Here is a 14894-nt window from a genome sequence, read left to right on the forward strand (position 1 = left end):
CTAAAATTTCAAGGGCCAAAATTAATGAAACTAAGGCTAAGAGCTTCAGGACTAGTAAGTGCAATTTTCTTTTTCTTTCTTTCATTTTATTCACTTCAATAGCATGGAAAGTATACAATAAAAAATCACATGTATTTGCTTCAAAAAAAAAAAAAAAAAAAAAAAAAAAAAAAAAAAAAAACTATTTTTGTGGTTACAATGAAAAACAACATATAGTTAATGAATGAAATAATATATTGTTTGTATCCATAAATCCGAATCTAGAACTGAGCTTGAATCAAATCGATGATCTTCTTATCCACCTGAAAGGCCTTAGCAAGAATATCATCAGAGATGGGCGGATTCGACTGAAAGACTGCATTTCCAATAGTGATCACTCCAGGATTCTGGCTGCTCAATGCTGCGATAGCGACGGCATTGTTTGTACCGTAGTTGAACTGAAAGTGGATCAGGCCTTGGGGGAACACGAAAACATCGCCTTTGCTAAGCACCTTCGCAAAGAGCTTGTTCTCAGGGTTCGACGTTACGAAACCAACGTAGAGTGAGCCCTCCAACACGGCTAGTATCTCGGTACCCCTCGGATGGATGTGAGGAGGGTTGAGGCCATAGGGAGCAAAGTCGACGCGAGCGAGGGAGATGCCCATGAAGTTCAAGCCTGGAATTTGCACGACATTCACCGGCGTGACACTAGAGCCGACTTTGTTCGAGGTGTTGCCGGGCTTGTCGAGACCGGAAAAGAAGAAATCGTCAGGCGTGGCGAGCTTCGGGTCCTTACACACAAACCCATTCACAAAAACTGCAAGCACACAAACTAAAATGATCAGTAATGAACAAAGTAGGACTGAACTTGCAAACAATTCATTTGAATCTTCAAAACATTATAAAAGCGCATACATTTTGAAGAAAACATTGTTGGGGAGAGAAAGAGAATGATGTTAGGGACTTTCAGGCCCAACCTGGCACGCATGAATATAAAGACGTGACATATCTAATGAAACTCATTCAATCTAAAAGTTTAAACTTACTAGCTAAATTCTGGACCTAGTAGTATAGATCATTGTTTACTCTTTTATTAATTATCTGATGCGGGACTATTTACATATAAACTCTTAGTGAGAGGTAGAGAGAGAGAGAGAATATTCGTACCTTGCGACATTTTGTCCGCAACGCAGAAGTCTTGGAGAGAGCTAGGATCAGAAGCAATTGCCTGAGAAGCTGCTACAGCTAGAAGAGCAAGGAGAAGGATATGAGGAGCCATGCTTTTCTTATTTCTTTATCTAATTAATTGAGCAACAATGAATTACTATGGGAATTAGAAGTTAAATATTGCTATGGGATTTGATGGGTGTGGATGAGTATCTCTTAGCAGGGAACAAGGCATTAATATTATGCAAAGTTAAAGTTGGAACTTGATTGCTTAATTTGCTCTTTGGTGGAGGGGTGAGTTCAAGGACACTGGTATTTATAGAGAGAGAATATATTATTGTGTTCATGTGTTGAAATGGTCAAACATTTCTACTAAAAGGAGAAAGTCAACAAGGTGTGGATATGTGTAATGATCCAAAGTTTTCTTTTTTTTTCTTTTTTTTTTTTTAATTAGTGTAGACAAAGTCCTTTTTTGTGAAGATTAACTAATAATTTTTTGAAGTTGTCATCATTATTAACTTATTGTTTACTTCCGATTTGGTTGTCAGGCATTCGGGCTGAATCGGGTTCGTCCCTGATCAGGCTCCATTAGATGGTTATCTAATTGTATGGGTTGAGATTATGTTTCTCTCATTTTTCTAGGTACATTGAAATAACTAATAACTAGTGAATAAAGACCAAATATCGCATGTTATATTGAAGGTGTTTGCGACTCCAATAAGGCTATGTTTAGTTCATGATTGGAATAGTAGTGAAAAATGAAATTAGATTGTATTGGAATGGAAAATGAAACGATGAATCACTTAAAAATATTTCTTTCATTATTGATATAGAAATGGGAATAGAGATCTTCTTTTTTTTTTCTTTTTTTTTTCTTTTTTTTTTTGAGAGATAGGTAGCACGCTATCCGCTTCGTTTATTTCATTTAGAAATAAACTTAGCTGAAAATGTGAATCAACTAGGATTCGAACTTAGGTCTCGGGTACCAAGTACCAACCACCAAGCCCTTTGTCACTTACTCTAGGGACGGTCGGTGAGATCTAAAATTTTGAAACAAAGTTTTGATAAAAGAGAGGAAAGTGATGAAGGGAGAGGAAAGATAGGTGTTTGTCAGAGAGGATTTTGAATAGTTTACTTTGGAATGCGCCAATTTGGAATTGAGAGCTGGATTGAACTACACATGGATTAGGCCATTCCCATTCTAAAGCAAAATGAGAATCGAAATCCGACTCCTGTAAACCAAACAACAACTATCGGAATCAATAAATCTCATCCCGACTCCATAATCTAAAATAATTAAACCAAACAAGCCCTAAATATATAAGCCATTTATCTGCTTAATTAAAGCAGGAAAAATACTCCGAAAGTCGAGAAACTCGTGAAATATCCATGTTTCACAAAAGAGAGAAAAACCACTTTCTCAATTAATACATTTGTTGGCTATTTATTATTGACAATAGGCCTTTATGATTCAGAACACGATATGTACAAAAAAAACATTCATCGATGATTAGTTTCTGCCTATAATGAGTGTGATCTTCAACTGCGTTCTACATTGGTATAAAATTTTATTAATACTTCAACATATATATCATATAAATAAAAAAGGAAAGCACATATCAGTGAGACATTTGGAGGAAATTAAGAAGAGGATTACTGTATTCTTCTATCCTTGTTGTACACACACCAATTCTCTATTTCTTTATAACAAGTCTACGCGCTTAATTTGGTGCAAAATGAAATGGTAGGACGGTTTGATATTTTGCAATTATTTTAATCGCTTTAATATTAATAAGCTTTTCTTAATTTATGATCCTTGAGATCTTGTGCTTCTATATATCGAATGCACCATATGAACAAGCGATTCTGTAAAAGCTACGTGATTAAAATGAAAAAGCAAAAGAATAAAAAGAAAGGGATAAAAACAAAAATAATTGCATATGGCGCCTTGTAAAGATATTAAAATAGCAAATATATTTCTACAAAATTTAAGTTATCAGATTTATCCCTCCAAAAGTACTTCCGTTTGTGAATAACTACCAAATTTAGATAACCGTGAATTAAAAAAGCGATAGCTAACCGCAGTTAACTAAGGAATAAAATGACTTTTTTATTCCATCTATATAATTTGTATTTCGATGTTGAATCTGCGAAACTTACGGCGGTCGTGAGTCGAAGGCCAGACCCTCGATAGCGGTAAAAATGAGGTATACCGCATGTGCCGCGACGAGAGAGAGAGAGAGAGAGAGAGAGATACTTTATTGCAGTGACAAATTTATAAATATAAAATAGTCATTTTATACATTCACCATTAAAAAATTAATGATGAATCAAACGATAGGAACATATATAAACGAACTAGAATTTTTGAAAGCTTATTTTTGCAAATAAAATTTTTTTGAAGATATAAATCTGATAACTTATGTTTTGTAGGAATATATTTGCTGTTTGATATCTTTATATGGACATGTATGAAATTAACCCTAAAAAAAAAAAAAATCTAAAATGCCTACAACTTCATAATTAAACTCTAGTGCCTTTTATATATATATATAGACATGGTCTATGAAACTTTTCAAAAGTACTAAAAAAAAAAAATCCTACTATATGTTGTAATCCTCAAAATACCATAACATTTCTACTAGGAGAGAAAACAACCGATTCTAAAATATTCCTAAATCTAAACCGATTAGGAATAATCATAATTGACTAAATAATCTAACTCAAAATAGAAACAATATAAAAACTTTTTTAAACATAACCAAAAAGTGCAGATTCATGTACCTAAACAATTAAATTTAGATCCCAAATTCGGTTGGAATGACAAAACTGTTTAACATGTAGATCTCGAAAAATAGTTTCCGAATTAGGGTTGGACACCCAAGTGAAAAGTTATGGCCGTTTTAAAAAATTTTCAAACTGATGGTAAAAATTAACGAGCTCAACTAAATTTTCAGTCCAACTTGATTCGGTAAATTTTTCATAAATTCTAGCGCTAAATTGACCGCATCAGATTTTTTTTTTTTTTTGAGAAAAAGACAGCAAGCTACATGCTTCATTCATTAAGCAAAATAAACTGAGCATACAAGTTGGAAGCAGCTAGGGCCTCTGAAAAAACAACAAAAAGAGGGAAACAAAGGAATGGAAAAGAACGAGCTAGGCGAGAAGGGAGAAAAGAAAATAAAGTAAAGCTGGTGATGCATCAGTGCAGAGAGGTCCAATTGCTGATCAAAAGATTAACCCGTCCTAGAGATCTGGTAGCATCGGGTGGAATTCCCCAGAAGATGGAGTTGTTTCTATGCCCCCAAACAACACACCAAATTGCTGCGAGAAGGGTCAGACCTCGTGTTCTCAATGAATCTATAGGGTTGGTGGAAGTTCCTTCCCAAAGACTCCGGACGTCATCCGTGATGCCGTCAAATACGACGAAGCCTTCCGCGCTGAGGAGGGGGAATCATACGAAAACACAATTATTGAATAAGTGATCGCAGCTTTTCGTAAGTACAATGCAGAAGATGTAGTGTTGATCTACAAGTACACCTCGGTGGAGCAATTTGTCCGCAGTGAGTAATCTCTTTCGTAGTAACAGCCAAATGAAGACTTTGATTTTTACTGGGATTTTCAGACTCCAGATGTGATAGTTCGTCACGGTACGCGTCAGATTCACTTCAGAGTGGTGGTTAGTTATGTAGTTGTTGGCTCAGAGTTTAGCAACATACATGATATATTATGTTGTGTGTTTTTGAGAGTTTTCTACAGGCTTAACAGATTACTAATTGCTTTATTCATCTCACATAATTCAGTTGCACAAATTTCATGTTCTTTACTTCAACAGTAGGAAATATATAAGAAATAATAAATGAATTTTATTATTGTTATATCAAAGTAATAACAATCACACATGCATATTGCTTGAACAAAGAGTAGCAGGTACAAGCTTTGGTCAACAGAGAAAGAAACACCAGATAGTCAAGGAATGAAAGAATCATTAATTGTTTCTCTTAATTTTATATCTAGAGCTGAGCTTGAATCAAATCGATGATCTTCTTATCCACTTGAAAGGCCTTAGCAAGAATATCATCAGAGATGGGCGGATTCGACTTAAAGACCGCATTTCCAACGGTGATCACTCCAGGATTCTGGCTGCTCAATGCTGCGATAGCGACGGCATTGTTTGTACCGTAGTTGAACTGAAAGTGGATCAGGCCTTGGGGGAACACGAAAACATCGCCTTTGCTAAGCACCTTCGCAAAGAGCTTGTTCTCGGGGTTCGACGTTACGAAACCAACATAGAGTGAGCCCTCCAATACGGTCAGTATCTCGGTGCCCCTCGGATGGATGTGAGGAGGGTTGAGGCCATAGGGAGCAAAGTCTACGCGAGCGAGGGAGATGCCCATGAAGTTCAAGCCTGGAATTTGCGCGACATTCACTGGCGTGACACTAGATCCGACTTTGTTCGAGGTGTTGCCGGGCTTGTCGAGACCAGAAAAGAAGAAATCATCGGTCGTGACGAGCCTCGGGTCCTTGCACACAAGCCCATTCGCGAAAACTGCAAGTATAGAAATCAAAATCGATCAGCGATTAACTAAGAATCTTCAAAACTTTTCTAAGACATTTTGATGATGACATGCATTTGAACTTACTTTGCGACATTTTATCTGCGACGCAGAAGTCTTGGAGAGAGCTAGGATCGGAGGCAATTGCCTGAGATGTTGCTAGAGCTAGAAGAGCAAGGAAAAGGATGTGGGGAGCCATGTTTTTCATTGATCAATTGAGCACAATGAAATATGGGGAAATATTAGGTAGAGTTGGAACTTAATTGAAATATTGTTGTTGGGTTGTTAATTAGATTGGAGAAATGAGTTGAAGGAGAATGATATATTTATAGAGAGAGATTGCTGTGAATGAAGCAAGTGTTTGCACCTTGAAATAGTCTAAGCATTTCTGATTGGGAGAAGGTCAGCAAGGTTTTGAGCTCCCATGGTAATGTATTTTAAATAAAATGTAGACCAAGTCCTTTGCATATATATATATATATATATATATATATATATATATATATAGAGTGGGGCTACTATGCTATCGGAAGCACGGAGCCTTCCGTGCTTCCAAATCGTTTTCGATGTTGCAACTTTCGAATCGTCGATCGGCTCCGTTAAACTTGATCTAGAGTATTTGGAATACCTAGAAAATAAATTTTATTATTTTTCGATATTATTTGCCTAGTGATCGAATGGGCTCAAAATCAACAAATTTCAATGGCCGTAGTGAGCCGTTTGCAAGTTTAACGGTGTAGAAATATCCAAATCACGTGAAATTTTGATAGAAAATTCTTTATACTATATAAAACAAGATCAATATCTTTGATTTAAAATTTTAATGTCATATTATTACATTTTGTAAGATTTTCATTTTCTAGGCCGTTGATTTTGAGCCCTTCGTTCACGTGCCAAATGATATCGTAAAATCATAAATTTATTTTTAGGTACTTCAAATATTCTAGATAAGTTTACGGACCATCGACGATTCGAAAATCGCAACATCGAAACGAGCTGGAAGCACGGAAGGCTCGTACTTCCGATGCCTAGTAGCTCACTTTATAATATTATATTATATATTAATATATATATATATATATATATATATATTATATATATATCATTAAATCCTACTTTGAGGTGGTCATCATCATTTAGTTAATCTGTTTAATATGAAATATTAAATTATACTTTTGGCCCGCAAACTTTATTTTGTTGTAAAGTATAGCTCAAACTCTCAGGATTTAATTAACTAGTGCTCATTCCGATGTGACAATGATATAATAATACTATGATTTATCTGTGGTATAATTAAAATACCTTGTCACTGCTACATCAGCAACACATCAATTATCAAGTCAACTAAGTTAAATCATGGAACTTGATTATAATAATTTTGAAAAACCTCGAACAAAAAATTATAGTAAAATAAAGTTTGAGAACCAAAGCGTCATGCGCTTTATATATCTATATATATAGATTGAGATCTGGTTTCTCGCCATTAATCTTTTCCGTCGATTTTCGCCAAGTTTTTTTTGCTGGATCTTAAGCCTGTCGGGTTCGTCTTGCGCCACTTTAAAAGCGTGCCAATAGGGTGGAACGTGGTCGTTGTATCGCTGGAAGTAATTGCCGGAAAGCCTCGCACGTGAAGAGACAATTTCGCTTATAGGACAGTGCTCTGCATGCCTCGATCCACAGATCTTTTCTAAACTTTTTCTTTACAGCATTTATTATTATTTATTTTTTTCCTCAGATCTTTTCTGAAACTTAAATTAAACTTTCGAATTGTTTTACAGAATATTGTAATAAAATATCAGAAAGATTTTTCCATCAGCAAATGTTATAGGAACAATTGGAAGAAGAGGAATGAATTGGTGTATTGTCATAATTGAATTCCAATTGCTAATTAATTAACACATACAAATTAATTATTTCTTTATAACAAATCAACACGGTTTATTACCAAAAAGGTAGGACGGTTTGATATTTTGCAATTAATTATCTTAATCATTTGTTAACTATTAAAAATTTTATAATATTCCTTTACATGTTCTATATTTTTATTTCAACAACACCCAGTGTAATGGAAACATTCAAAGTTAGTAATTCTCTCCTACATAGAGACTTTATAATTATATTTAAAATTTTCTATATATATATATATATATAAAATTAGGCTGGAATACTATTAATTGTAAAATGCTCTTTTTGCTATCAAGTTTTTAACCCTTGGATGAAAAATTGTAGGGTCAGGATGATATTAGTCGGTTAGAGTTGAGTGGTCCCCACTGGCTTATAGTATTTAATCCAATGGTTAGAAATAATGAAAAGAGTTGATCCAAAGGCTAAAAAACTGGTAGCAGCAATGGAATTTTGCTACTAATAGTAGTCCAGTCCAACTCTATATATATATATATATATATATATATATATATATATATATATATATATATATATATATATATATATATATATATATATATATATATATAGTTAGGCTATAGTGCCTTAATTTAAAAGTACCAAACACTTGGTGCTTATAAGTTTTTTGCCGTTAGATTAATTTTTTGATTATCTCCACCCGTTAGATCATACTATTCAACTAACAACCCACTCAACTCTAGGAAACCACTATCATCCTAACCGCACATCTCTTAATTTAAGAGTCTAAAACATATAAACACCAATGACTTGGTACTTTTAAAAAAGTATAGGAGCTCAATTCTATACATACATATATAAAGAGGATTGAAATACTATCGATAATAAATGGCTCAGTTTGCTACTGATTTTTTTTTATGATAGAGTTTTCCAAATCAACGATTGGCACCGTTGAACATAATCTAGACCTTTTAAACTATCTAGAAATCACATTTTATGATTTTTTCACATTACTAATCGAACGTTCAATGGCCACAAATTTTGTAATTTTAATGATTGATAAGATGCAATTGGTCATTTAACAATATAGAAGAATCCAAATTAGCTGAATTTTTATTTACTTTTTTAAAACTATTTAAAATAAAATCTAGACATTAAATCTTAAATACAAAAATTATATTATCATTTTTAAATGTTATTCATTTTCAGCCCTCCATTTTATATCCAATTGATAGACAAAGGAACAATATAAAAAAAAATATGAAATTTGATTTCCAGATAGTTTAAAATTCTAGATCATGTTTAACGGTGCTGATTATTTGTTTAGAAACTTTGTCATCGAAAATAAATCGGTAGTTAACTGAGCTGTTTAATTAGTACCAATAGTATTCCAGTCTTACTCTATCTCTCTCCTCTATATATATAGAGATAGAGAGAGAGAGAGAGAGTTCAGATATGGTGCTTTTAAAAGCACAAAGCATTTTGTGCTTATAAGTTTTTCACCATTAAATCTACTCCTTTTATCATTTCACATGTTAGGTCATACTATTCAATCAACCGCCTACTCAATCCTAGGGAGACCGCTATCTACAACAAGATCTATATTTCTGATCGAAAATTTTAGTGCTATATCACCACTTTTTATAGAATTTTTATTTTCAGCCGTTAAAAATTATGAATTTTGAATCCTTTCGATCATTAGGTAAATGATATCGAAAAATCGCAAAAATTATTTTCTAGAAACTTCAAATGCGCTAGATCAAGTCTAACGGAGCCGATCGTCGATTCGAAAATTTCATCATCGAAAACGGCTCAGGAGCACGGAGGCCTCCATGCTCCTGAGAGCACAGCAGCCCTGCTCTCTCTCTCTCTCTCTCTATATATATATATATACAAGTTAACCTAAAGATTTAATTGCTCATTGGTAAAGAGTTATGCTTTGTTCCGATTGCACTGATTAAACTTATTTTTAGTTCAAAAATTGGTAAGTAGTTACTTAACGAAGTGAATGATTTCATAAAGAAACACACACACAGAGATATATATTAAGAAAATGAAAAAGATAAATGCTTTAATTAAGTCATAGTACATTGCCATGCATACAGGTATCTTTATATATGAGCAGCATGTTAGATTAATTATAAGTTTGTTTATTAGTTTATTATTTATTTTTGTGATGAAAGATTGTATATCTTATGAAAAGTTTTGTCCCTTTGTAAGATTGTGTCTCTTTATTTAAAGCTGTGTCTTTTTGTTTAGAATTGTGTCCTTTAGTGAAAGAATGCATATTTTCGTGATATATGGTGTTATTTCGTGCTCTATAAATAGAGATCATATTATTTTTTGTGAAATTGTGTGGATCAAGTTGTATTACAAAGTTCTTGTGTACTGAAGTTCGGTTATATTTAATAAATTTGGTTATTCTAGTTTTACATATATATACTTTTGTCGTTCCATTATATAATAGACCACCAACATTTGGTTTTTTTTTTAATTGATTTTTTTTTTTTTACCATTTTCGAATTTATAGTTACTTTTGTCTCCTCGGTACAAAAGAGAGGACACTTGAAGTTTGAAAAGACGTGTCTTTTGCTTAAAAAGACACTTTAAATTAAAAGAATATGTCTCTTGAATTGGGACACTTTAAATTTGAAAGAGTGTGTCACTTGATTTTGGGAGTCTCTTCCTGCCTATAAATATATATTGAATGGAGAGTTGATTTCTTTTAAACAAGTTGATCTTTAAACAAAGATGAAAAAAGAAATATGGAGAATAAAGTGATAGTGAGGATGTCCTACAAAAATTTACTTTAAGAATATTGCCAGAAGATAAAAATGCCGCTACCACAATATCGCACTTATCAAGAAAGACCTATTCACATTCCAGAATTTTATTCGTTTGTTGAATTCGAAAATTCAACTTATATGGGTGATATGAAAAAGTTAAAGAAGGAAGCGGAACAAGATGTGGCACATTTTGCTTTTATGAGTACTATAGGGTATGGTTTCTTTTTATCAAAGAAATATTTATTTAAAGAAACTTGCAAAAAATTTGGAGAAAGTAAATGCTGAATATAGGAAACAAATTCCTGGAAAACGCAATCAATGAGTAGGCCTCCAAAATTAAAAATTTGATTTCAAACAAAATAGTGATACAGAAAAGACTCCAAAATTATAAAGATCTGGTCTAAGAAAACGACAGTTATGCATAAACAAACTTAAGGGGAAATGTTAGATTATAAATTTGTTTCTTAGTTTATTATTTGCTTTTTTTGATGAAAGGTTTTGTCCCTTCGTAAGGTTGTGTCTTTTTGTTTAAGATTGCGTCTTCTTGTTTAGGGTTATGTCCTTTAGTAGAAGGATGCTTGTTTTCGTAATATGTTGCATAGTTTTGTGCTCTATAAATAGATAGCATATTACTTGTTGTGAAATTGTGAGGATCAAACCGACCGTCCCTAGAGCAAGTGGCAAAGGGCTTGGTAGTTGGTACCCGAGACCCAAATTCGAATCCTAGTTGATTCACATTTCTAGCTAAGTTTATTTCTAAATGAAATAAACGAAGCGGGTAGCGTGCTACCTATTTCTCAAAAAAAAAAAAAAGAAAAAAGAAATTGTGAGGATCAAGTTGTATTACCAAGTTCTTGTGTACTCAAGTTCAGTTATATTTAATACATTTGGTTATTCTAGTTTTAAATACTTTTGTAGTTTCTTTATATAATAGCCCACCAACACAACACACATCAACACACACATTGTGTCATACAGTGCCAACAAATTTTTGGTACCATCTCGTGTCACGACACTTGAAGGCACAAAACAAAGATATATAAATGTTTTGGGTGCTTTGTAAACCCTATCTTTCACTGTAATATTGCATATGCTCCAATTTTCCTATTTTAAATTTCCTATACCCATATCTAGCTACATTTAATCAATTCTCATAAACAGATAAATTTGGTTGGACATATTGCTAGTTATATTTAATATCCTCCAAAAGAAAAACTTTGAAATAGCCTTTAATTTCTTACACTAATAATTATATTTTTAAGTGTGCATGGGTACTAAACTTACCAATTACACCACCTCTAACATATTTGCTTGCCTCCACTTAATTGAACTATTGAATTCTCATGCATGGGTAATAAACTTACCAATTACACCACCTCTGACATATTTGCTTGCCTCCACTTAATTGAACTATTGAATTCTCACACTACAACAAAAACAGTGTATAGCAATATTTTTAAATATCGGTATTGGTAAAAAAAAGTGCTGCTGGCTAAATTACCAACATTTTTCAAAAGTGTTGCTATATGTGGGGTCGCTATATGTAGACCCGTCTTAATGTTTGGCACCCACTTCTCCAACGACCTGTGGTGGAGGGACACGTGGCGATTGTAGCCTTCTACGGTCTCTATGAGATCCTCACGGCCAAACTCCAGCAGTTGGAACCCTACCTCGTCGGCTGCGGCGGTGGAGGAGGAGAAGGGGAAATGGTGATCATTTTTTTTCCTTTTTTATTTGTAATTGGGCCGAGTGGGTTGGGTGTGGTTGCTTCAGTAGAAGAACTTTTTGTTTTTGATTGGATTGGGCTTTATATTTAGGCCTTAACATATTTTTTTAAAAAAAGTTTTGGCATAAATAGGATACTTACATAAAAGTGTCCCAAAAATGTGTTCATATAATCTAATTGGGATAATTGTCTATATACTCCTCATACGTTTGAAAATATCCGATTTACCCCTACTTTTTTTCTTTCTAAAATACCCCTCATATGTTCCACCATTATTGCAAAATACCTCCGCAGTTATCTCCTGTTAAGTTAACTTGGGTTAAACATGAGTTAAATATATACTACAGTTAAAAAAAATTAAAATGCCAATTTTGCCCTTAACTTAAGGGCAAATAAGAAATGTTGGTGATGGTAGAGGGGTATATTGGAAAAGACCAAAAGTCAAAATGCTTTTTGTGCCCCTGACTTTAAGGGCAAATAAGAAAGTCAGTGACGGTGGAAACATATTTGAAAGGGCAAAATAGTAATTTCACAGAGATAACAGAGTTTATTATCAGATTTTAACTCTAGGGGTATATTAGAAATAGGTTGGAACGTAGAAAGGGTATTTTCAATATTAGCCTTCTAAGAGGGGTAAATCGAAAAGTCGGAAACTTTTCAAGAGTATATAAGCACTTGCCCCAATCTAATTTTGTTGTAGTGAGAATAGAGTTTGTTCTCAGGGTTTGATTTCACGAAACCAACATAGAGTGAGCCCTCCAACACTGTTAATACCTCGATTGCTCGGGGTCGGTGTAAGGAGGGTTGATACACCATTTGTGTAGCCTAGAAATTTGATTTACATTAACCAGTGTCACACTAGACCCCAATTTCAAAATTGGCTATAGCTTAGGGGGTTCCATACATTTTTACCTTGCCTTTAAATAGAAGGAGAAATTAAGTCCACTATATGTTTGGAGGTTAATGAGAAATGTGATGGCCTGCAAACTAATTCAAAGAATATAGAAGAAATGTTATATATATGTTTAAAATTAACCAAGCAAATCTATGAAATGGTCAAGTATAATAATATATACACATAAATAAATAGAATATAATAAAAAGGAAATTAATCACATGAAAGGAACATATGGAAGAAGGGGATTGAATGTTTACATCATTCTTAGTATTAAAGATTAAAGAATAAGCCCTACTGTCAAAACCCTAATTCCAAAATTTACCCTATTCTCCCTCTCGATCATCTACCGCATCAAATTTACAGAATAAAGAGTATATTTATAATAGTGCCTAAATCCTTACATAAATAGAAATACAAATCCACTAATACTAATAATAATCAAAAATAAAATAAGATTCGAAAACCTCGTGGTTCCAGAATTCGATATATATATATATATATATATATATATATATATATATAGAGAGAGAGAGAGAGAGAGAGGCTACTATGCTAATCGAATACGGAGGCCTTCGTGTTCCAGCTCGTTTTCGATGTTCCGACTTTCGAATGTCGATCAACTCCGTTAAACTTGATCTAGAGTATTTGAAGTACCTAGAAAATAAATTTTATGATTTTACGATATCATTTGCCTAGCGAACGAAGGCGCTCAAAATCAACGGCTGAAAATAAAAATCTTACAAAATGTAATAATATAACATTAAAATTTTAATAAAAGATATTGATCTTGTTTTATATAGTATAAAGAATTTTCTATCAAAATTTCACAGTGATTTGAATATTTTTACACCCGTAAAACTTGCAAACGGCTCACTACGGCCATTGAAATTTGTTGATTTTGACCCATTCGATCACTAGGCAAATGATATCGAAAAATAAATAAATTTATTTCTAGGTACTCAAATACTCTAGATCAAGTTTAACGGAGCCCGATCGACGATTCGAAAGTCGCAACATCGAAAAGCTGGAAGCACGGAAGGCTCCGTGCTTCCGATAGTATTCTAGCTCAACTCTCTCTCTCTCTCTCTCTCTCTCTCTCTCTCTCTATATATATATATATATGTAACAGTTTACCTATTTTATAATCATTTCATTAATTTATATGGGGGTCAAGAGCCTTGATTGTTTCCTTATATATGCTTTTGGATAGATATTGTTGTCATCTTATTCTAATGCATGCACGGTGTGCATGGTTGCAGACACCCATGATTAATGCAAATATATATATATACGATAAATGCACGAATATTAAAGAATTAATATCTTGAACCGTTCAACTTTCAACACGCTTCTTCCATATGCTACATCAGGAGCTTTAGTTCCCTGACAAAATATACATTATTTTTTCTAGTACTTAGGAACCGTTTGATCAGATATAATTAGAAATATAGTATAATTAGAGAGGCACACAATTGAAAATTCGGCGGTTACAACTACATGCATTAATTTTATTTGGTTGAATTTACTAAGAAATATTCTTGTTAGTATAAATAATTTGTTTCATTCCATGCAGTTTAGAAATATAAATATATTTTTAAATTTTTATGTCTTTACATTTATATGCAGTGGTAGACTTACCTCGATCCAATGCATATATATATATATATATATTTGAAATGTGATGATTAGAAAGATAAGCTTATATTTTATTTAAAATTATTCTCTCCAACTATTGCAATTGGGATTCCAGAATCTTCTCATGCAGTTCTAATTGGACTCAAGTGCATTAAACAAAACACTGCATTTGGATATGCATGTATTTACAACTGTAGTACAATTACAACTGAATATATGTATCCAAACAACCCCTAAGCATCATGGCCACATCAAACATTAATAATATTATATATTATATATTA

At 33.2% G+C, this 14894-nt stretch overlaps 2 protein-coding genes across 2 annotated transcripts; both read right to left on the reverse strand.

Moving 5' to 3' along the window:
- On the reverse strand, positions 254 to 1258 carry LOC109726668 (putative germin-like protein 2-1). Its single transcript, XM_020256421.1, has 2 exons — positions 1147 to 1258; positions 254 to 796 (listed from the first exon to the last, which is right to left on the reverse strand). Exons 1-2 carry the CDS (start codon positions 1256 to 1258, stop codon positions 261 to 263), a joined length of 648 nt encoding a protein of 215 aa, XP_020112010.1. The 3' UTR covers positions 254 to 260.
- Positions 5053 to 5940, reverse strand: LOC109726671 (putative germin-like protein 2-1). Its single transcript, XM_020256424.1, has 2 exons — positions 5790 to 5940; positions 5053 to 5695 (listed from the first exon to the last, which is right to left on the reverse strand). Exons 1-2 carry the CDS (start codon positions 5908 to 5910, stop codon positions 5160 to 5162), a joined length of 657 nt encoding a protein of 218 aa, XP_020112013.1. The 5' UTR covers positions 5911 to 5940; the 3' UTR covers positions 5053 to 5159.

Source organism: Ananas comosus, linkage group 21 (assembly GCF_001540865.1).
Source record: "Ananas comosus cultivar F153 linkage group 21, ASM154086v1, whole genome shotgun sequence".
Classification (NCBI taxonomy): domain Eukaryota; kingdom Viridiplantae; phylum Streptophyta; class Magnoliopsida; order Poales; family Bromeliaceae; genus Ananas; species Ananas comosus.